Below are 24432 nucleotides of genomic sequence, written 5' to 3' on the forward strand. Positions count from 1 at the left end.
TTGGATAAAATACCAAAGAGAAAAGAAAGAGTGAAAATGAGTAAAATGAGAAAAATAATAGTGAAAATGAGGTGAGCTAAAAAATGTAAAGACGCTTTACCTGAGTTCTGTGTTTCCCTCTAAATGCCTTGAGTGCCATCCTGTCTAAGTAATGCATTGGGTAGAACCCTTCAGCAAGATCCAAATTCAGATGCTGCCTCAGATACTACCTGTGAAATACTGGGCAAGTCACTTAATTTCTGTCTGTCTCAGCTTCCTCAGCTGTAAAATAATAGTAAGTACCCATATCACAGAGTTGTAAGGATCAAATGTACATAATTTTAACTTATGTAGTAAAATCCTTTGCAAACTTAGATCCCTATATAAATGCTAATTATTTTGGTTGATATTATTATGATAGAAAGTTAGTGAATTTCAGAGTTGGAAGGGATAACCATCATCACCCCATACCTAAGGAGGCATCCCCTCAACAACAGATCTGACCAGTGGTCATTCTGGCCTTACCTGTGGAGTTCTAGTGATAAGGAAACCACTATCTCCCAAGGCAGCCCATTTACTCTACACTAGGACTTCATTTATCTTAGGATCTTCTAAAAAAGAAGACAGCTCAAAATGAATGGGAGAATTTTTAAAATAAAATTCCAATGATTTAATTATGAAAAAAGTTAATTTCTGAAAACAAACTCCAAAATCTTTAGTTTTAGAAAGCAGTTTATTAGGTTGTGTGGCAGAGGAAAGCAAACTGGAAAAGAGATGTGGCTCCCCTCTTGTTCAGATTCTGGAAACTTTACATGTGTCATAGTGCACAGAGTCAAGAAGAATCACCTTCCTGAGTTCTAATCTGGACTCCAGGCTCATATAGCCTGGGCAAGTCACTTTATGCTGTTTGCCTTAGTTTCCTTAACTATAAAATGAGCTGGATGGAGAAGGAAATGACAAAGTACTCCAGTATCTTTGTCAAGAAAGCTCTAAATAGGGTCATAAAGAGCTGGACATGGCTAAAACAAATGAACAACAATGGCCAATACCCACAAGTACATAATTAAGCAATTTTGCTGAGACAAAGATAGCAAGATATCTATAACTATATAAACAATATATATGCATTCAATAAAATTTGGATGAAACCAAAACACAAGGGAACTTCAAGCATAGGCTTGAATGGACCCCATAACAAGACCCCGATAATTGGACCGAAACACAAGTGGATTGAAGACCCAAACCAAAATTCCCGGTAGCTGTCTCCAGTTGCTCAGATCAGGGTGATTTTGTGGGTTCAAACAGTCTCTAGTTAATGGATTTAAACAGGATAACAAATATCAAGTTTTCTGTAAAGAAAATGATAAAGCATTTTCTATACAATCCTAAGGAGAAAGCAAATGAGCAAGAATCTAAAGAACCTGAGGTGGCTATTCAAGGAGCTCAGATTGCAAGAGTCTATTCACAAAATTAAAAGAACATATGACTAAAGACAGTATACAAAGGAGGATCATAATAATAATAGCTAATATAACTATATATCTATACGTCTATATATACATCTATAGTGTTATCTCTCTATAGATATACATATATATATATAAACATAGATATAGTATATGTGTATCACTTTAAGTTTTACAAAGCATTTTATATATATTATCTCATTGCATTCTCATAGCAACCCTGAGAGCTAGGTGCTATTACAACCATTTTACAGAGGAAGAAACAGATATTCAGAGGCAAAGTCACTTTCCTAGGGTCACACAATCTCATCAGCCTCACTAACTCACATACTTAGTAAACAGGACTTATAGTGCCCCAGAGTGACAGAAAGAACCCTCTCACTCTTTTTTATTTCAGAGTTATGCCACAGGATGTTGTATCTACTTGTTGGTATCTGAAGGAGGATTTAAACATCCTGAGTGCTCTATCTACCTCAGGGGTCCTCAAACTTTTTAAATAGGGGACCAGTTCACTGTCCCTCAGACTGTTGGAAGGCCGGACTATAATAAAAACAAAAACTTTGTTTTGTGGGCCTTTAAAAAGAAACTTCATAGCCCTGGGAGAGGGGGATAAATGTCCTCAGCTGTAGCATCTGGCCCACAGGCTGGCCATAGTTTGAGGACCCCTGATTCTACATACAGTGCTTTTGTTTAGTCATTTTTCAGACATGTCCAATTCTTGGGCTTTTCTTGGCAGAGATACTGGAGAAATGCCATTTCCTTCTCTAGCTCTCCTTACAGAGGAGAAAACTGCGGCAAAAAGGATTGAATGACTTGCTCAGGGTCACACAGATAGTAAGTGTCTGAGGCGGAAAACTTGGATGAGTCTGACTTCAGACCCAAACTCTGCACTATAACGCCACCTAGTGGCCCTATCTACTGGGCGATCAGAAATAATAATAGTGATAGGAAGTCTAAAGACTCAGAACTATGATGGAATAAAAAAAATAAAAAATAAAAAGGGAAGGAACAGGATACTGAGCAGGTAAAACATGTTTTTGGTTTGTTTTTGGAAGTACCTTGGGTTAGGTAACTTGCCCAGGGTCACACAGCTAGTAAGAATCTGAAACTATATTTGAATTCAGTTCCTACTGACTTCAAGGTAAGTGCTTTCTTCATTGCACCATCTAGCTATCCCAGATAAGACAAAGCTAACAATAGTTGGGGGAGCAAAGAAAAGAAGGAATCTCCACCCCCAAAATCCCAACCTAAACCAATTTAACAAACATTTCTTAAGCACGTACTCTGCCCAGAGCACAGTGCTGGGTCCTAGGGAAATGGGAAGTGTAGAAAAGACACAGACCTTGCCTTTACAGACCTTATGGGTTAGCAGAGAAAGAACTGAACCAGCTCAGAAGAAATGCAAGATGCATAAAGTTAGAGAGTGCAGCCCAAATATTCATAGGGACTCTTTGTGTCTAACCTGTGGCAGAGCCCATCCTGGTCTGATCAGTAAGTGAGACACTGCAATTTGACTCTGACACAGTGAAGTCATTTTGGTCCTCTTCGAGAACAAAGGGCAACAACCGAACAAAAGTACTAACAACTTTAAATGGCAGACCCCTTTGTCAATCTGGTGAAATCTGCAGAGCCTTTCTTCAGAATGAGGTTTTTAAATATATAAAACAGAACACAGTTTTCCAAAGGAAACTAATTATATTAAAATAAGTTTTTTTTTTTAATTTTATAAACAAATTCACAGACCCAGATCTATACATCTATTATATAAAGATATTATTTGCTTGGTGATAAGGCAGTTAAGTCAGATTTGTAGAATTTGGATTTGGTTTGGGAGTCAATGCTTAGGCGTTGTAAAGATTAGACATGGAAATCAGATAATAATAGGTAGAGTGGAAATGTCTATGATAAGAATCCTTGACCTAAATGACACAAAGTATGCATTCCAAAAATGATAGCAAAAAAAGTTTTATTACCTTTATTCCATAATGATTTTTCTCTACCATGATAAAGCCATTCAGTGTTCTAATAGCAAAGAAATTAAAGAGAGCAAGCAGTCCAACAGAAATGTAGCCAGTTTGGAATCAGAGGACTTAGGTTCAAATCTTGCCTAAGCCTACCTATATGACAAGTCTTTTTACTCCTTCTCTAAAGTCCTCAGTTCCCCACCACTGCAAAATGAGTAGGTCAGATTAGGTGACCTTAAAGTTAAATCTCTTGTTGTTGAGTCACATCCATCTGCCTTCGTGGCTATTGAGATAAATTGTTTTTATCTACCCATTCTTCCTGGGGGAAGTCTTTACATGGAGGGCTAGATACCCCCCTACCTCACCAATGGGTGTAAGGTCCATCAGTTACCCTCCACCCGAGTTATTGTCTGTCTGCCTAGATGGCTTTACTAGGCCTCTGAGCATGCTCTAGCTACTAGGAGCCTCAGGTGAGAGCTGAGTGCCAAGTAGACACACCAAACTTTAGCCAATTACATATAGTTCAAAGTCAACACCTGGTATGATGGCTAGTTGATATCAAAGACACAGAACTGTACCTGAAGTCAAGAAATCCTGAACTCAAAATAGGCCTCAGGCTCCTACCAGCTGGGTGATCCTGAGGATGTCACTTAATCTCTGTATGCTTCTGTTTCCTCATCTGCAAAAAGTGGATAATAATAGCATCTACCTCCTAGGGTTTTTCTGAGGATAAAAAATAGTAATATGTATAAAGTGCTCAGCAAACTTTAAAATACTATATAAGTGCTATGATGATGACTGAACTAAAACTAAAATAAAACAGTTTTATTTGCTTTGTTTTGATTAAATATATTTTTCAATTATCAATAAATCCCAAAAAACTGTGGAAAAAAATTAGCTCCAATCAATCCCTGTTTGTTAAGGATAGTACCCATTGTCAAAATTCTAGCATCAGTGAAAGTGATGAGTCAGATAGAAGAGTTCAAATATTTTAAGGCATGATTTTCTAGAATTATGTGACTGACATATGAAAAAATGCTCTAAATCACCACTGATTAGAGAAATACAACTTAAGACAACTCGGAGGTATCACTTCACACCTCTCAAATTGGCTAAGATGACAGGAAAAGATAATGACGAATGTTGGAGGGGATGTGGGAAAGCCGGGATAATTAAGACACTGTTGGTGGAATTGTCAACTGATCCAGCCATTCTGGAGAGCAATTTGGAACTATGCCCAAAGGGCTATAGAACTGTGCATATTCTTCTATCTAGCAGTGTCACTACTGGGTCTGTATCCTGAAAAGATTATAATAGAGGGAAAAGGATTCACATGTGCAAAAATATTTGTAGCAACTCTTTTTTGTAGTGCAAAGAACTGGAAATTGAGAGGATACCCATCAATTGGGGAATGGCTGAATAAGTTGTGGTATATGAAAGTAATGGAATATTATTATTCTATAAGAAATGATGAGCAGGCTGATTTCAAAAAAGTCTGGGAAGACTTATATGAACTGATGCTGAGTGAAGTGAGTATAATCAAGAGAACATTGTACACAGAAGCAACAACAATACTATATGATCAACTGTGATGGGCTTGGCTCTTCTCAACAATATGGTGTCTCAAGGCAATTCTATTAGATTTGAGAAGGAAAATGCCAATCGCATGCAAAGAGAGAATTATAGAGACTAAATAAGGATCAAAGCATAGTACTTTGATCCTTTTTTTATTTGTTTGCCTTTTCTTTCTCATGGTTTTTTCCCTTTTGGTGTGATTTTTCTTGCACAACATGACAAATATGGAAATATATTTAAAAGAATTGCACATCTTTAACCCATATCAGATTGCTGTCTTGGGGGAAGAGAAGAATGAGGGGGAGGGGAACACAAAGTCTTACAAAAATGAATGTTAAAAAGTATCTGCACATATATGAAAAAAATACTATTGAAAATTTTAAAAAATAATTACATGACTGAAAAAAAGTTTGTTATTAATTCATTCTCTGTAAACAATTCTCCCTGTTAAGTTTCTTCTGTTCTTCAATGAAATCCAATGGGATGAAGTTAGCTAAATAGCCGTCTGTGAAGATATGGTTATGATTCATACCTTGGGAAAGAGTTTTATATACTCTGTTACTCTATGACTTCATGACTGTTATTTACTAACATCTTCTTTTTAGCATGGAAATCCTGATTTTTTTTTTTTTTTTTTTTTTGTATGAGGGAGAAGGATAATAAGAAGATAGGAATAGGATCAAGAAAAAGATCTTTGGCAACTACTCCCTACTGTCCTGATTCATAGCAAGCCTAAAGCTTTTCCAACACAGATATCTAGCCTGAAGATCTCAACCCCTTTTGTGTCATGAACTCCTTTGGCATCTGGTGAAGCCTAAGGAATAAATGCAAACAATAAAATACATAGGATTACAAACTCAGTCAATTCTAATGAAATCAATTATCAAATTATTTTATGCAACAAGTTCATAGACCTGAAGTTAAGAACTTCTGGACAAAATGATGAATACAATCATTTGTATAGATTCTACTCCTAGATAAATTCTAGATAATTCTAGATAAATAGATAAATTCTACTCCTAGAAGCAAAGAAGAAACATAATACTAGCTTAGTTCCAAATACCTCATTTGATGGGACACTTACACTTCTAAGAATAAATGTCTCAATTTCTTCTATTTCTATTATGATCACCAAATGACAAGTTCCCCAATATAAACTTTCTGTGAAGAAAAACTCCAACATTCAAAATAAAACTGTATCTTTTTTCATTTAAAACAGTCTCCTAAGTTGCCTCTTATACAAAAATAAACAAATTTTAAATATCTCAGAACTATTACAATCTTATGTTAAAATATAGATACAGATATTTACATATATATTCACAAAAACATACAAATAAACATTCAAGCATATATATACTCACATATCCTCTTGCAATCTTAAGTAAATATATGTATATATGTGTGTAGATCTCTATCTATCTATATCTTCTCCCCAGTCTCCGTGCTATATGATCAAGGTCTAGATATATTTGAAATGGTCCCAGAAATCACACTGGAGAAGCACAGAAGTAAGAAGGCATTGCTATTACCACAGGAAAGGAAGTGTGAAAGCATTTTGACCTGCAACAAGTAGAATGTTCTTCATTCATCCTTCATACTTGGAGGAGATCAATGTTCATTATAACTTTGGGGGTCAAGGTACAGTATGTCTGACTGCACCTGATCAGACTAATACAAGCTTGGAAGGTTGGGCATAAAGAATTAATTTGAACATTTGGGATATAGATGTCCTTAGATATTTGAAGCTCATAATTTCCTTTAAGCTACTGTGATTTGCTTTGCTCACAGAGCACAACATTTTCTTTAATGCAGGTGCACCATGCTGGGTAGTTCTATGCCAGTCTCTCCCATGGCTCATCACAACTGATTCCAAAGTTCTTCAGAGAACCCCTGAAAATGTTAACTTCTTCTGACTTACATATGAGCAAGCACATGCCTTATATAAGAACTTCACAAAACAGTCTTTCAGGCAAATGTACATTTAACATTTGAACAATGTGGCCAGCCCATCAGAGTTGTTTTCTCTGCAGGAGAATTTGGATGCTTGGCACTTCAGCTTGAGAGATGACCTCAGTGTCGGGTACCTTATCCTGCCAGGTGATCTGCAGAATCCTCCTAAGACAATTCAAATGGAAGCGATTCAGTTTCCTGGCATGGCGCTGATAGACTGTTCAAGTTTCATAGGCACACAAGCCAGCACAGTGACTCTGTAGACCTTCACTTTGGTAGGCCATACTTCTCTCCCATACTTTCTGTTGGAGCCTTCCAACTGCTGAGATATCTCTGATAACGTGAGCATCAACCTCATCATCTCTGTGGACATCCTTGGAAAGCATACTGCCCAGGTAAGTGAATTTATTCACCGCACTCCAAATTTCTACATTTTGTTGTAATTTGCTAAATGATATGGAGCAGTAAGGGAGGACAGCAGACAGAGAGTTGAACTTAAGAGTCTTCCTGTCACACACACATCTCCCTGGATTCAAATATGGCTTCAAACTAGATTTGTGACACAAAGCTAATCACTTTACCTTTGCCTGTATGTTTCCCCAACTATAAAATGGGCTTAATTACAGCAGCTATCTCCAATGATTATTTTGAGGATAAAATAAAATAGTTTAAAAGTGCTTTGCAAATCTTAAAGTAACACATAAATGCTATTATGAGTATTATAACATTATATCTGAAGTTTATGGCAGGCATTTATCTTAAATGTAAGATACCGGCTGAATAACACATGTGATAGGACCAGTTTTTCACAGACAAACTTCTTTCCTCCTATATTCAACATTGGAAAACTTTACCTAGAAGAAAACAAATCAGCCCCCAGGAGGCTTCTTGGGCTCAGCTTTCCTGATACAGCTTTCTTCCCTGTTCCAACATGCCACATCCCCCTACTCATCAACCCTACCAAAACCAACAAGGACCAGGGACAAAGCTTCTCCTGGCATCTAACTGGCCCTGCCTCCCTGACATAACTTCCCGGTCATTTAGGAGCACAAAAACTTTCTTTTGCTAATTGAATAATTTGTGCACTGAGAAGTCCCATGGTAGGATTCTTTGACCACTATTTGGCCATTAAACACATTGGACATCCTTTCATATTTTTGTTTTGGGGATACATATTCAGAAGGACAAATTTGCCAAGGCAAAAAAACAAAATTTAAAAAACAACCATTTTCACTGTAAAAACTCTGATTACTCACTTTGAGATTTTCACAGAATCATCTGCCCATCCTCCTTGCCGTCGGGCTGGTTTTGGTGGGGGACCCTGTAAAGAGAGAGAAAAAAGAAGAAGACAAACAACATATTTATATGTAGAGCTTGATTCTAATAATTTGTTTGCCTGTGACTGATGGAACCAAAACCATGTCTTCTGGATGAAGAATTTGTTAACTACTTACCAAAACTGGAGTATCAAGATTCTCACCCTTCTTCAAAGTACGCTTTTATTATAAATTCACAAAGAAATGTTGTCATGAACTATAGTTGTCTCATACTGATTATTTAGGCAGAAAATAATAAATTGCAATGGAATGGTTGGGAAATCCAATGAAGACTTCAGAATATAAGAACTAAAAATATTCAGTGATTATGAATAATACCTAATTGAATGGGCGGGGGGGAGGGGGGGGGATTTGTAAAATTACCAACATAGAGGCAAAAAAAAGTAGCTTCATCTTTTTTATTATTTATTTTATAACCAAGATTGAATTGGTAGAATATTAATAGTAAATTAGTAAAAATTAATAATAAATAATTAAAACAGTAAGAATAAATTATAGAAAAAATATTAATTTTGTCTTCTAAGAAATTTAAATTTCATCACTGTTTTCACTGTTTTATACATGTCAGTAACACTAATGCATTGAAATGTTAAGTTCACTGAAATTTTCTATAAATTACTCAAAATTTACTAACTTAAAAAATGCTTTATTGATGAAAATAAAAGCTTTAAATCTAGAATCACTTCCCACCAACCCTCAACGTTCCCTTTTACCAATTAATAAAAACAAAAACAAGTTAAGCAAATCTATCTGATTGAGGCTGAAAAGACTAAATGACATCTCCATTTATGGTTTACTATTCCTTACCAGAGAGAAAATGTATTTTCACAGCAGTCACCTGGAACCAATTTTTGATACCTTTTGTATTTAATCTAAATTCCACTTCATTTACACTATGGGAACTATTCAGTATATTTTTTCTCCTGGTTCTGTTCTGTACATTAGTTCATATTAGTTTTCTCATGTTTTTTTGAATTTCTTGTGTTTGACATCCATTAGACTGTAAACTCCTTGAGGGAAAGCAGTGTCTTTTTTTCTTCTTTTTGTACCCTCAGAGCTTAGCAATGCCTGACATATGGTAGGCATGTTTATTAACCGTTTATTGATTAATTATGGCTCACAAAACTTCATTACATTCATATATCATAATTTGTTTAGTTATCCTTCCCAATTAATGGGTGTATGTACTTTGTTTCCACTTTTGTCCTATAATAAAAAAAATTTTTATGAATATTCTGAAACATCATCTTTTTATCATTAACCTCTTTGAATTAAAAGCCTAGTTATGGGACCAATGGGTCTAAGAATGCATGTTTTGCATGATTCCAGATTGATTTTTATATTGGCAGGTCTATTTCAAGGCTTCTCCAAAAGTTCCCTGTATTAGTGTACCTTCCTACAGTAGGAAGTCCTACTGTAGTAGTGGAAGTAGTAGTGTAGTCCTTCCTATATTATTTCCTTCTTTCAACATGTTTGCTAATATAATAGATTTGAGATGACTCAGAGTTGTTATAATTTGGATTTCTCTTCTTAATTCATGATTAGAAGAATTTTTCTTCTAGTTATTGATATTTTGAATTTATTCTCTTGGATACTGTTTCTTTATATCCTTTGATTTGACGGTTAAACTTTGGAGAAATGGTCTTATTATTATATGCTTGTATTAATTTCCTATAAATTATGGCAAATTAGGTTTGAAAGTTTATTTTTTAATGAGATGCTTGATGCAAATATTCTTCCCAAAACAAAATCTTACTTTTTAACCTATTCTACAACTTTTTTCTGAGAATTATTTTTCAAAGTATCACAACATTTTTTATACTTTCCATTTAAAATAATATGGAATATTGGGGAAAATGTTGAAATAGAAATTAAATATAAGTCCTGGTTCTGTCACTTATTACCTATCTAATCTGGGAAAAGTCCTCTGAGCCTCAGTGTCTTTACCTATATAATGGAAATGATATTACTTGCCTATTGTGAAGATCCAATAAAGTCATACATGTAAAGTCATATATAAATGATACCAGTACACTATAAAGAAGGGTAGCAAAAACATAATTCTCCTTCTTTAGAGACAGAAACCCATGTAATACTAAGAATATCTAAAATGCCACATTTAATCCTTTTGCATAAACTACTAGGGACAAGTCTGTCAAATCTCAAGCAAGAAGTTCTAAACTACCTCAATTCTAACCTAGTACACTGGAAAAAAACACTAGAAGGAGGAATCAGGAGATCTGGGTTCATATCTCAGTTCTGTCACTAATCACTTGTGTAACTCTGAGCAAATCACTTCATTTCTCTAGACCTCAGATAGCCCTAACTATAAAATGAGATTAAAAAAAAAAAAAATCTTGTTGTAATCCAAAGAATTATATAAACTAAAGTCAAGCTATCTTTTTTAGAAACACACACAAAAAAATCAATATTTATCAAGTGGATGAGAATGAAAGCTTAAGAGGATAAAAATGGCTGGAAGCTGAAAAAAAGGCAGATTTAAACTTAGCATTAAAAAAAAGTCCCAAAATTTGGGGATTTAGATGTCTCAATGACATCTGAGAATCATACCAAGTACAAAATGTACAAAATTTTATCACTCTAAGTCCATTCAATATTTCTAAACAGTGTGAAAAGGGGAGAATCAATCAGCATTGATCATATGTAGAGAACACCTATATTGGACTCAATTCAGTATTGGGTACTGGGGAGAATAAAGAAAAATAAATGCAACCTAATCTTGAAGATTTTACAATTTAGATGGAAAAATAAGATTTGCACATACGAAATAATCAGCAAACAAAACAAAGCAGCATGTTAAAAAAAAAAAAACAATATAACTAGGAACAACAGGCAAAAATTACAAAGATAAGTTGAGGCTTTATATAAGGAAAAATTCTTTAGCAAATGAAACTATCCAACAATGGAATGAGCTGCCTTGGAAGGCATTTCATAGGATTTCGTATTGGAAAGAATCTTAGAAATGACTTAGTCTGACCCCCTCTTTTTAGAAATGAGGCAAGTGAGGTTCACAGTAATGGTTCCTTGTCATTGAAGGTCTTCGAGCAAAGGCTAGAAGACCAGTTGTCAGGGGTACTGATGATGCCATTCTTCTTCTGGTATGAGTTGGAAAAGACTCAAAACCAGTTTTGAGATTGTTATTGTCTAAACCAAAAGGGACATTATGTGGCACAGATCATTAAGCATGTAGGAAGGAAACAAGAATTTATTGAATACCTATTATATGCCCAGTATTGTGCTAAGTATTTTATAAATATTATCTCATTTGTAGAGAGTTGATTGATTGACTCAAAGAGCAAACTGAAACATTTTTTCCCCTTTATTTTTCTTGATTTTTTTTTTCTTGGACCATGGCTAATACATATGTTTTGTATGATTTCATATGTATAATTGTATCATATTTCTTGCCTTCTCAAGGGGTTGAGAAAGGGCTAGAACTAAAAATAAAAATAAAATTTTAAAAATATTATATTTCTTTGATCCTCATAAAACCCTGGGAGGAAGATGCTTTTATTCCCGCCATTTTACAATTGACAAAACTGAAGCAGATGGAGGTTAAGTGGCGTGCTCAGAACCACACCACAAATAAATATCTATGAATCACATTTGAATTATGAACTGCAGGACCTGAGTTCAAAAGTGGCCTTACCCTTTTCTGTGTGACCCAGAGTGAGTCATTTCACCCCTTTTTCCTCAATTTCCTCAATTGTAAAATGAACTAGAAAAGGAAATGGCAAAATACTCCAGTATCTTTGCCAGGAAAACTCAAATGAGGTCATCAAGAGACACAACTGAAAAAACTGTACAATAACAACTTTAGGACACAGGCCACCTAGCTGACTCCAGGCATTCAAAGGATGAATAATGCCTCTAGGCATTCAAAACTGAGATAAGATTGCAATAGGGGTGAAAAAGTTAGGAAAAGCTTAATGGAGGACCTGAAATCTATCCAGATAAAGCCAAAGCTCCATCTTCTATATAAAGCTTTTCCTCATCCCTTAAGGGCTACTGTGCCCACTTTCCCATTACCTTGTATTTAACTACTTTATATCCATTTGCATTTATTACCTTTACACTTATATGATATATGTATTTTATATGTTCTTATTGTCTTCCTAGTTAGAACGTGAACTCATTCTAGTATTTTTTCATTTCTCCTATTTGTATCCCCAGCAGTGCCCTGCACATAGTAATAAAATGCTTAATACTTGTTCATTGATTTGTGAGGGATTTGAGTCTTACAGACAGTGTATGAGTAAAAATAATTAACAGAAAATAAATCAACCTGCTTCTGAAATACTGGGTAATAATCCCAAGAAATAGAATGGGAAAACAACTTCCAAATCTGGCAGGCTATTCCCCAGGTAATAGTACCCAGGCTCATTAAGAAAGGATTCTTAAGAGGTACATCACTGAAACAGACAGAAATAGTAAGAGGATGATGGCAGCCCTCAGGCAGTGCATCTCTAGTGTCCTTTCTTGAAAGCCAGAGTCATGACTACGAGTGTGGGAAATGAACATTGCCTGCCAGTGGCCGCTGCCTGATGGAAGGAGGGGGCAAGACCCTACATAGCTCCATATGAGAAGCAAAAATATTCATTCTCCAAAAATAAACAGCGACCAGGAATGATTGGGAGTAAAAAGATGGAAACACATGACTGAAGGCTACGGTCCCAAAATACCAAGTCTCTTCAAACAAGATCGTGTGAGAGGCAGAGAGAAGGAAATTCAGGAAAGGCAATCTTTATATGGTCTCATCCGAATGGGCTGGGGTTCAACTATCTGGAATCACCATGTCACACAGAGTTCTTCAGGGGACAAAGGTTTTTCTGATCTTTATATGGTTCCCCCAGATTCTTAAAATGCCAAGACAGAAAGATGTGGTGCCAAAAAAGGAGTCTTTTGAGTTTGGAAACTTTTCGTATACACCAAAAGCCCTAGAAAAACCTATGACATCTAGCAGCCAATAAATGAGTTTCCACTCTACCCCTTGGCATTCTTAAGGACATTAATGCAACCTGGATCAAATAAGCACTCTGAATGATTCCTAACACAGATATTTAATTAAGTAAGACCCACACCACGCCTGGTAACCAACCCCAATGGCTCTTTAGCCATATATTGCCAAACATTAGCCACTTATGGGAAATATATCCTCTATCACTCCTTCTAGGAAGGGAATATTCCTACTAGAGACAGCCCAGGATCCTGAAACCTGAGAGCCTTGAGAAGAGTGTTGGCCCCTGTTAGGATTCTTACAAGTGCTAAGTAAGTGGAATTGAGGAGACAGTGGTTAAATCTAGTTTTGCACTGATTTAATCCTACAACAAATAATGGTTTCCTAGTGATACAATGATTGGTTTGTGCTCAGTATGGAAGATATAAGAGGAGCTCTCAGGGCCAGGAGGACAAGCACACTAGAAGCTTTCTGAGGCTGAGACAGATTCATTCCATCATCCACTTTTGTGCTGGCTGGAGGCTGAAGCTGGCAGAGACAAAGGACTAGAGCAGGAACTCTCGGAACCAAGGAGAGAGATAGGCCTCTATTAAAGCTAACCGGGCCCCAAGAAAAGAGACAAGACTTTGAAGGAGACAATAAAGGATTTGGATTTTAACTCCTGGCTGCATTTGGGGTGATTACACTGAACTGAAACGAAGGCTGCTCCCAGAAGCTCCCCAAGAAACCTGCTTCCAGAGAACATCACATTTTAGGGAAGAATATTACAGGCTCCCAAGAAAGTGAACCTGCTTCCAGTCTAGCCCCCAGCCATGCTTGAGGAATAAATCCTTATGGAGTGGGGGTAAGCCTTCTTCATCCTCACCAGCAACAAGTGCTGACCAAATCTCCACCAACAGTCACATAGGCACAAGAGCCCTGGGAGTAACAATAAGCCCTCATACAACGTGACTTCCTCCAATCTAGCCCTCATAGCCATCATCTTGGAAAGCCTGTTCTGTGCATCAAGGGCCAGCTATCTCCACCAACAGCCACACAGGATCCCTGAGGGAGAGGTAAGGTCTCTCCTATATTCCTGGAAAGTCACATCATCATGGCTAGCTCACTTACCATTTCTCCTCCGATCCTGGGAGCAGCCTAAGGAATGAATGGGATAAACTGAGTGAAGACCTCTTATAAGAATGTGGACTTGGCCTATAACCTAATTGTTACTTGAAACTTTGCAGTAACAAGTTGTTACTTGTTAGCATTAGCATAATAGCCACAGCTGTTTGATTATCTAAGGTAAACAAACATTTTCCAGTAACTCCCCCTCTCACCTCCTCCCCCCATCTTTCCATTAGCATTAAGTTCCTAATAGACTAGTATTCTTTACCTCTGGGGTAGATTTCTGCATTCAGAATGGGAGTCCAGACTCCCAGCCAATGGGAAGAAGGGTCAGAAAGGAGTTCTACATTAGAGTCTACATAATCCGGTGTTTTGCATTTTGCACTTTGCCCTCTTACACCACACTGCTGTAGCCAAGAACTGCCCTTTTTTGGGAAATGGTAATAAATTCTTTCTGCCTTTTAACCTTCAGAGTCTCTGATTTTAATTTGGATAAGGGTCACTATCCCACAGAGCAGGATCCTGAATCCAAGAGCTTTGGGAAGAGAGACATTAAAGAAGAGGCAGTGCTCTTCTTTACCCTGAACCTGAACCTTAAGGACAATGGGACTTTTCCATCTGACCTACAGCTGAAATCTTCTATTTGTGTTATCTCCCCACCCTTGGAATATAAATTCCCAGAGAATAGGAAATGTCTTGGTTTTCTATTTGGATCCTCAACATTTAGCACAGTGGTTTGTATATGCAGGGGTCCTCAAACTTTTAAAATAGGGGGCCAGTTCACTGTCCCTCAGACTGTTGGGGGGCTGGATTATAGTAAAAACAAAAACTTTGTTTTGTGGGCCTTTAAATAAAGAAACTTCATAGCCCTGGGTGAGGGGGATAATCGTCTTTAGCTGCTGCATCTGGCCCGCAGGCCTTAGTTTGAGGACCCCTGGATATAGTATATGCTTAATAACTGTTTTATTCACTTAATCAATCCAGGAGTATAAAAGGCCAAGAAGAAATGTGCTCAGATATTGTAGAAGAAAAATATTTCTTCAAGTCAACAAATCTGTTAACCAAGTATCTACTTATATGCCAGCTCTGTGCCAGCTTCTGAGAGAAGCAGAGACAGAGACACAGAGACAGAAACAAAGATACAGACAGAGACAGAGAGACAGAGAGAATGTGTGCATGTGTGTGTGTATGTATGTGTGTGTATACCAATCCCCATTAGAATGTAAGCTTCTTGAGGACAAAAGCTATTTTTGCTTTGTATTTTCAGAGGCCAAGACAGTGCTTTGCACATTTGTTGTCATTGCTGTGGTTTGATCTTCAGTTACGTCTGATTCTTCACAAGCCCATCTGGGGTTTTCTTGACAAAAGTACTGAAGGGATTTGCCAATTTCTTCACCAGTTCATTTTACAGATGAGGAACTTAGGCAAACAGGATTAAGCGACTTGCCCAAGGTCACACAGCTACTAAGTTTCTAAAGCCACATTTGAACTCAGGTCTTCCCAACTCCAGGCCTAATGTTTTCTCCAGTGTACCAAGTAGGTGCCTCTACTTTTCACACAGTAAGAGCTTAAGAAATGCTTTATTTATTGTAGGAATATGACAGCCCCAAAAGAAATATATTCAGCCGTCATAAAAGGTAAATATTTTTTCAATTCAACAAGCTTTTGCAAAGAAATTGCTTATTAGATTCCAAGCACTGTGCTACCCTCTGGGCATAATTAAAAACAACTAAATAAAACAATCCCTATTAGAAGGTAAAGCTTCCAAAGAACAGGAACTGTACTTTTTTCCACATATCCTCAGAAATCAGTAAAGTACCAGACATATAATAAGTGGTTCAGAAATATTTGTTGCATGAATGATAAACACGAACAGGGAACTTATGGTCTACAGATAGGACATTGTACATCTACCAATACAAGTAAATTATAAAGAGAATACTAGCTACTAGGAGGAAAGAATGGAACCAGGAAAAGCTTTTTAGGAGACAAAAGCCAAGATGTGCATTCTGAGAAAAGGGGTGGGACATCCTGTGACCACAACCAAAATCAGAAGAAGGATGAATTTTAGAAACAAAGACTAATCCAATTTGGCACAATGTAAAGCATATGAAGAAGAGTAGTAGGTATGGAGAGGTAGATGAAATCAGGTATGAAAGCCAGACTTAGTGTATTTAAAGGCAACAGGATCCTAAAGGCAATGGGGAAACAGCAGGATTTTGGAGTAGTAGAGGAGTTCATGGTTTTAAATTTGTGTTTTTTCCAGGACTTAGGACAGTGCCTGGTACATAAGATGTGCTTCATAAAGGTTTACAGACTGATTTTAATCATTTTAAGCATGGAGTAGGAATACTACTGAGTGGTGATCAGATGGAAAATACTTAACAAAATATATAAAAGTATATACACATATACATGCATGTGTTTGTGTATGTGTGTATATATGTAGAGCAGCTAGGAGTCAGAAAGATCTAAGTTCAAATCTAGCTTGAGACACTAACTAGTTTTGTGGTCCTAGGCAAGTCACTTAGCTTTTTGCCTCAGTTTTCTCATCTGTAAAATAAGTTGGAGAAAGAAATAGCAAACCACTCCAGTATCTTTGCCAAGAAAATCCCTAATGGGGTATAATAAAACATAGTTAACATGACATTTTAAATCAGCAAGATCCTTACATATGGATTAGCCCTGCCAATTCCCCACCAACCCTTAACATCTACCCATTCTTACATCCTAAGCCATCTCTTTGAGTTTGACACAACTGGTATGTGGATGGATTAGAAAGAAGAGAATGTAGGTAAAGGGAACAGTAAGAAGACTAACTATTAGAGTCTGGATGGTAAATGATGAGGGACTCAACTAAGATGGTGACTAGGTGAGTGAACAGAAGAGATGGATGTGAGTCAATTGACAACTGACTAGATAAGGGATGTTAGGGATAGTAAGATGACTCTAAGGTCACAAACCTGGCAAACACTTTTCAACTTTGATTCATAACAAGTTCAGGCCCCAATTCAAAATCTTCTCCCTTCAAGCTCACTTCATCCCATACATAGAGAGAACATGTATTATGAATTTGGGTTTTATGATTTGTTTTTCATGGAGTTCAGATTAATGAAAAGTGATGTATTGTCTCAGCTTGTTACTGAATTCTACATAAAATCATGCACTTTCAGCCAAAGTGGACATATGGAAATGGTCAATTTTGGACTATAGGGAAGAAACCCAGATCCCAGGGATCCTGACAAACAAAAGAAAAGGCTCATATGCCAGGATGATAGTTATTCGTGGTCACCGTCTGACTCAGGAACTGGCTCATTTTACATTTGTTATTCTAAGAAGCTGCCTTCCTCTTCATATGGGTACATGGATACAAGATCAGACTTAAAACATCTCAAATCAAGAATAGACTGAGGATTGGGTTTGCTAATCCTCCTATATGGTTGGCCACATTCCTCTCTGAATAGGTAGGTTTTACTACACACTCTTTAAGAGTTAGAAAACAATTCTTAAACCAAAATGTCTGCTTGATAGACTCCTGCTTAAAGTAGAAGCCAATGAAGTAAGTGCTGGTAAAGAAAAATAAATCTTATCTCAATCTAATTTATCCTGACTTCCTGAGAACCAAAAGATGGTCTTACATATAAGTAAATATGGATTTGGAAGTTAACACTATTAAGCAAAAAACACTGTTAGTATTATGTGCTGTGAAGGACTTGGATTTTAGGCTGCCAATTTGCTATCTGACTTTGGTGGATAGGTCACTTGCGAGAGAGGATAGACTCAATCTTTAAATTCACATTTAACTTTAAAATACAATGACTGTATGAATTAGAAATATCTTAGGACCAAGGAAAAGACATAAAGAAGGACAATATGAATGAGGGTCTGGTATCTTGACATGATTTTGAGCTATTGGGATGGCTCTGAGAGCAGGAATTGGGAGAGGAGGAGGGGAAGGCCCTAAGAAGAAAATGAAAATAAGAAACCATGATGATTTGATTAAGGGTGGAGGAGCTACTGTATGCTACTTGACTAGAGAGGAGGCGGCCAGAAAAGGTTTAAGAGCAGGGTGTAACCACTAAAAGGAATTTTTCCACTAGGTCGGAGTGGAAATATATTCAGTTAAATTCATTTATTTAGGAATTAGAGAGACTAGGTCAGGAAGATCTCGTTAAGTCACAGACCTAGGGAGTATTACTACTCATACATCAGAAAGTTTCTTGAGGATAAATACTGGACTGGATTCAACAAAACAGAAAGAACATTTTTTCATTGGGAGATAAACTGTCTCCTAAGCTAAATGATAAAACCTTCTCAATGATACAAAAGTGTAGTCCTAGTGCTAATTTTTACTTGCTCAACATCTGAGAAAGTTGGAAGAGAAGAATGTTTAACTAGAGCAGGGGTCCTCAAACTTTTTAATAGGGGGCCAGTTCATTGTCCCTCAGACTGTTGGAGGGCCGGACTATAGTAAAAACAAAAACTTTGTTTTGTGGGCCTTTAAATAAAGAAACTTCATAGTCCTGGGTGAGGGGAAATAAACCTCCTCAGCTGCTGCATCTGGCCCGTGGGCCGTAGTTTGACGGCCCCTGAACTAGACTATGAAAAGCAAAACAATGTTGAAAGAAAATTATAAAAAGCCTAAATACTGTGTCAAATTGAGGCACAATGGATTCAATATATAAACTGTGTACTTGTACAGTAGCTGAGGGGCTCAGTAGATAGAATGTTATTGGGCCTGTAGTCAAGAAGACCTGAGTTCAAATCTTGTCTCAGACACATATTAGTTATGTGAACCTGGGTAAGTCACTTAATCTGCCTCAGTTTCTTCAACTATAAAATGGAGATAAAACAGCATCTTATCTCACAGGCTCAAAGGAGATAATATTTGTAAAATACTTAGCACAGTACCTGAAATACAGTAGGTGCTTAATAAAACTTGTTCCTTCCCTACAAATTACTAACATTTGTGGAGTATTCTCTATTTCTTGGCATTTAAAACAGATGACAAATCCATGGCTAAATGAGGGCAAGTACAGAAAACAAGTAAAAGTAATGAGACTAGACTTTAGAAGAAGAGACCCTGAGAAAAATTGAAAGGCAAAGTTACCAACATCAGAATACTGAGGGCTCTTCTGCCTATAGGATTTGGGGCCCATTTCATCACTGAGTTCTAACTTACACAGCTTCCTTGAAGACTTAAACTTTAAAATCAATTGCCCACTGGGAAAGGTGGATAGTGCAAAGTGTACCAATGGCAACAATGCAATTATAATCATGCTTCCCCCCAAATCAAAAGAATAATCCAGATGCTTGGACCAATGACTCATGAGATGGGGCTGCCAGCATTTTCCCTTAAACAGATTAATCCAACATTCCATCTGTGCTTTGAAAATATTTCCTAAAATTAAGGCTAAATTTTCCTATTGTTTCATTACTCCCATTGGTGCCCTTCAGTGCCATCTTGAATAAGTGCTCTTACTTCCCGGATTCTATACCTTATAGATACTACCTTGTGGACAAATACCATATTTCTCCACATTCATTTCTATTCAGCCAAAATAAACATCCATTTAATCTTTCATCACAAATCAAATCCTCTGGGCCTTTCATCCTTGTTGTGGTTCTTTGAACTCTTTCCAGGTTGTCAACATGTCTCTCTTATGTGGCCACAAATGCATAGGCTACAGTCAATGTGAGTTTCCTAGTACTCCAACAAGAATCATCTCCTGCCACCTAGGCTATGATGCATAGTCTAGACTTGCTACCTCAACCAAATCCAAAGAGGAGCAAGTTTTAAATTGTAAGAGATGGGCAATAAAATATGTGGAAACCCCAGTGTTTTCAGAAATCCAGTACATCACAAGTCATGACAATGCGCAAAGGCAGAAAACCAGTGGACACCAGTGAGACACCAGAACCGTAACCTTAAGTAATAGATCTATCCAGGGACAGCATAACAGGCTCCAGTCACCAGCTGCCTGATTTTATATCAGGTCAAATGCTAATGCCCCAAGCTCTCTCCTACTACCCAATATGCTCTTTACCCTGTGGCATAAGAACACTGTGGGAAGAAACTGTAAGTGCAACGCAATGGCCACTGTTGTACCCTTGACATCGTTGCAAGAATTTTCAGGGTCCTTGCTAGCCATTGCATAAATGGCTTGTACAGGTTGTACACTGACAGGTACACCACAGTTTATTCATCCATTCAGTTGTGAAGTACACCCCATGGACATGTGGGTCTCACAGTTGCAACATACACAAATACACCCACATACATACACAGAATATATACACACATATATATTAAACACATACATATATGCAACTATATATGTGCATAGTACATGCTATACATATACATGCATGCTTATGTGTGTATTTTTCATTTTTATTTGTTGTCTCTCTCATGAGAATATAAGAATGCATGTATATGGGTATATAAGTCTTCCTAATTCTAGATCTGGCATTCTCTCCTCCATTCCACCTAACTGCCTCTGGCACATAAGTACTTAATAAAATGTTTGCTGACTGATTGGCTGTCCTTACCAGCTTCACTTTATCTGAGAATTGACAAACAGATCAACTATGTCTTTATCAAGTCACTGACAAAAACATATAAGAGAATAGAGCCAGTGATGGAACCCTGAGCCCCATAGAGTTTTCCCCTAGGTTGACAAGGATCTATTAATCAAATTCTCTATGGGATTGGTCACTCAGCCAAGTTTATTTCTTTCCAGATAAACTGAATTGTGACCTTGGACAGGACATAGCATCTTAAGACTAAAGGCCTGAGAGATCCCCTAAAAAAGACAATACCATGCTGATGCAATTATATCATCCCTGAGAAGTGATCTTCTATTTCTATTTGAAAACTTCAAGGAAAGGTTTACTAGGCATCTTAATCCATTCTGGAAGAGGTCTAATTGTTCTGATGTTTTTTTTATATCAAAGGACAATCTATTTTCCTATAACTTCCATTCTAGATATATTGTATAAAGCACAGCTAAATCAACCATCATATCAATAATCTTCCTGTATTTCTATTTCCTCATCTGGATAGGGGCATAGCAAAATCTATTCTACTTGTCTTATAGGACTGTTACACCAAATAAAATGAGGTGCTTCGGATAAGACAATGCCCCTTCCCAATCTAAAACTCTATAATGTGGGTGTCAAAAACAAAACATTCTGTAAGCATGTTATTGATTCTATACACACTATGATTAATGTAGAAATAAAAAAAAGATTTAGAATAACAAATGAATAATAACTCTATGACTATCAAAATAACAATGGATAAATTGGGAAAATAAACACCAGAAGGAAAAAAGCAAGATCTTAAAGGGACACAGAGGCAAACAAAATACCCATTAAAGTTAACACATTGTAAATAATCTGAAACTTATGTAAATGTCTGGTGTCATTTTTTTTTTTATCTTTTCTTGACAGTTACTGAGTAATCATGATACTAATCACAATAAGAAACTTATTGTAGATCTACTGAATGAATTTTGTCTGGGATGCCTTAATGAAAAAGAAAAATCATACCCATACGTCTTAATAGGAAAATCATGTTTCCTTTAACTCTATTTTTTCTTTCTTTTGCTTTCACGTGATTACAAATTTTAAGAATAGATGTTAGTCAATCTGAAAAATTACAAGGTTTTTTGTTGTTGTTTTTTTGTCTTACACTCAGAATCTCAGAGCTAGAAAGAACTTGTTAAGTTCAATACCTTCATAGGAGCCCAGATCTAAAAATAGAGAGGACCTTAGTGATAATCTAGTCTAACTCACTCATTTGACAAATAAAGAAAACAAGGCACTGAGAAGTTAAGTATTATATACCCAAGGTCATACAGGTAGCAAATGGCGCAGGTAGGATTCAAAATCAAGCCTAATGACTCCACTAAGTTCTACAGGGTAAGTTCCACTCTCTTTTTACTGTATCACAAGAAGCTTTGCACAAGGTCACATGGCTAGTTAGCAAGAACTGGCATAAGAACTCAGGTTTCCTGCCTCCTACATCAGTTCTCTTTACTCTAAATCATCCTATCTCATGGGTCATCCAAATTCCCAGATCTGTAAAAATGATCAAAAATAACTCTAAGTTAGCCATCAGAAAATCTAGGACCAGTTTCTAAATTGCCTAAAAATAGGAAATATGTGTTGTTATCTCTCTTGCATTCATCCCTAGGATCCAGTACAATGCTCTACATACAAGCTACATTTGGTAAATGTTGTGATTGAATAGTTATGCTGTGAGTAACCTTACTAAAATTATATAATCTCTCTGCTGAAGTCTATTTCCTCATTGGAAATAATGCTTGCCCCAACTTATTTCACTGGAATGTTGTAAGACTAAATGAAATCAAACATGAAAATTATTTTAATTCCCTTCATTCATTTATTCTTATACTCAGCACCCATTTTTAAGACTTGCAAATTACCATACTAAGCACAAGAGAAAATACAAAGATAATTAAGATATGTTCTTTGCCATCAGAGAACTTAACAATTTAGCAGGGATTATATGCCACATATCTATATGTATATTATAAAAATAATAGTTCAAAACATCCTGTTTTAATCATCTGCATTCTCTTCACTAATGCATACTGCTAATCCTCCAACATCTCATGGGTTGCTATGACCAAAACAAGTCATCATGTATTAGCCAACCTTTGAGTAATGAGCATCTCCAAATTTAGCTAGAACAATTATCTATTATCTAGAAACAGATGGTCAGTGATGTATCATTTCTTTTTGGTTAGGACCTATTAGAACCTGTCAATTTAGCCTTCAAGAATCCAAAGCAAGGCAATAGAGTAGGACTTTAGTAGGAAAATTATTCAATAACTCTGATTTTAAAAATATTTTCTTAAAATTTATTTTATTTGAAAAAAGTTAAGAAAAAAAGAAAAAGAGAAAAGGAATACAAAACAAAATAAAGCAAATAAAAAAAAAAAACAACGTCATGTGTCCAGCAGAACAGCAGAGAGGATTCAAAATATATAACAACAAATTACCAGATCAAGTATGTGTATGTGTAAGTATTATATATATATATATATATATATATATATATATATATACACACACACATATATTTTTTTATTCACATACATACATGTGTGTGTGTATGTATTAGTGGAAGAAATTATATTCATGAGTGTCCATCTTTTCTTTACTTCCTTGTAAATTTTTCTTTGGCTCTCTGCTGGCATCTTATTTACCTTATTTTTCCCTCCCTTTCATCCCTACCCCCACCCCCAAGCAAGCTCCAGTTAAGATATATTTATGTAGATATACACACACTCACACATACATACATACATACATACATACATAGGTCTTTCCTATCCCTGCTGACTCTTTAATTAAATTCTGTTCCATAACTTACCTTGCTAATACTTAACCCCTCCCATACAAGGATCCCTCTCTTGTCTTCTTCCCTCACCCTTTGCATCCTCATTTGCCCATCCCTCCCCCATTATTTCTTTATAGATTTTGGAGGGTGTTATACCCTACATGGTATATATGTAGTGTTGCCTATTGAACCTGTTGCCAATGTGAGTAGGTTTTCAGAACTATAAGCCCTCCTCCCCCCAATGCCTTTGTATCTATTCTTTCTCTACATCTCATTTCTATAACATGATTACTATTTTTACCTTAACGCTGCCAATCTTTCTTTTGAACTACTCTATTGTTGATGTGAATCTTAAACATATAGTGTACATTTCCCATGTAAAAAAACATAAGCAATTTGTCCATGTTTAAACAGTTTGTCCATACTGAATTCCTTAAAATTGATCTTTGATATTGGCTCTTATATATTAACTTTTCTGTTAAGTCTGAGTTTGGTCAATAGAAAGTCCTGAAAATCTGCAAGTTCATTGAATGTTCATTTTTTTCTCATTTAAAATTATAAATAATTTTGCTGGATATAATATTTTTGGCCACAGGCCTAGTTCTTTTGATTGTCAGTAGGTATGATTCTAGGACCTGTGATTTTTTTATTGTAGCTTCTGATAAGTCTTATACAATTCTAATTGTAGTTCTAATGTATT

At 36.4% G+C, this 24432-nt stretch overlaps 1 protein-coding gene across 1 annotated transcript in view; it reads right to left on the bottom strand.

Annotated features, from left to right (window-relative positions):
• The window catches only part of IFT43 (intraflagellar transport 43), a 116285-nt gene that overhangs the window by 71639 nt on the left and 20214 nt on the right, over positions 1–24432 (bottom strand). The window contains exon 3 of the mRNA XM_003756213.4: positions 8194–8258. Coding sequence (XP_003756261.1) covers positions 8194–8258 — 65 coding nt within the window. The remainder of the gene's footprint in view (positions 1–8193; positions 8259–24432) is intronic.

The sequence above is a fragment of the Sarcophilus harrisii genome, chromosome 2, assembly GCF_902635505.1.
Source record: "Sarcophilus harrisii chromosome 2, mSarHar1.11, whole genome shotgun sequence".
Lineage (NCBI taxonomy): Eukaryota > Metazoa > Chordata > Mammalia > Dasyuromorphia > Dasyuridae > Sarcophilus > Sarcophilus harrisii.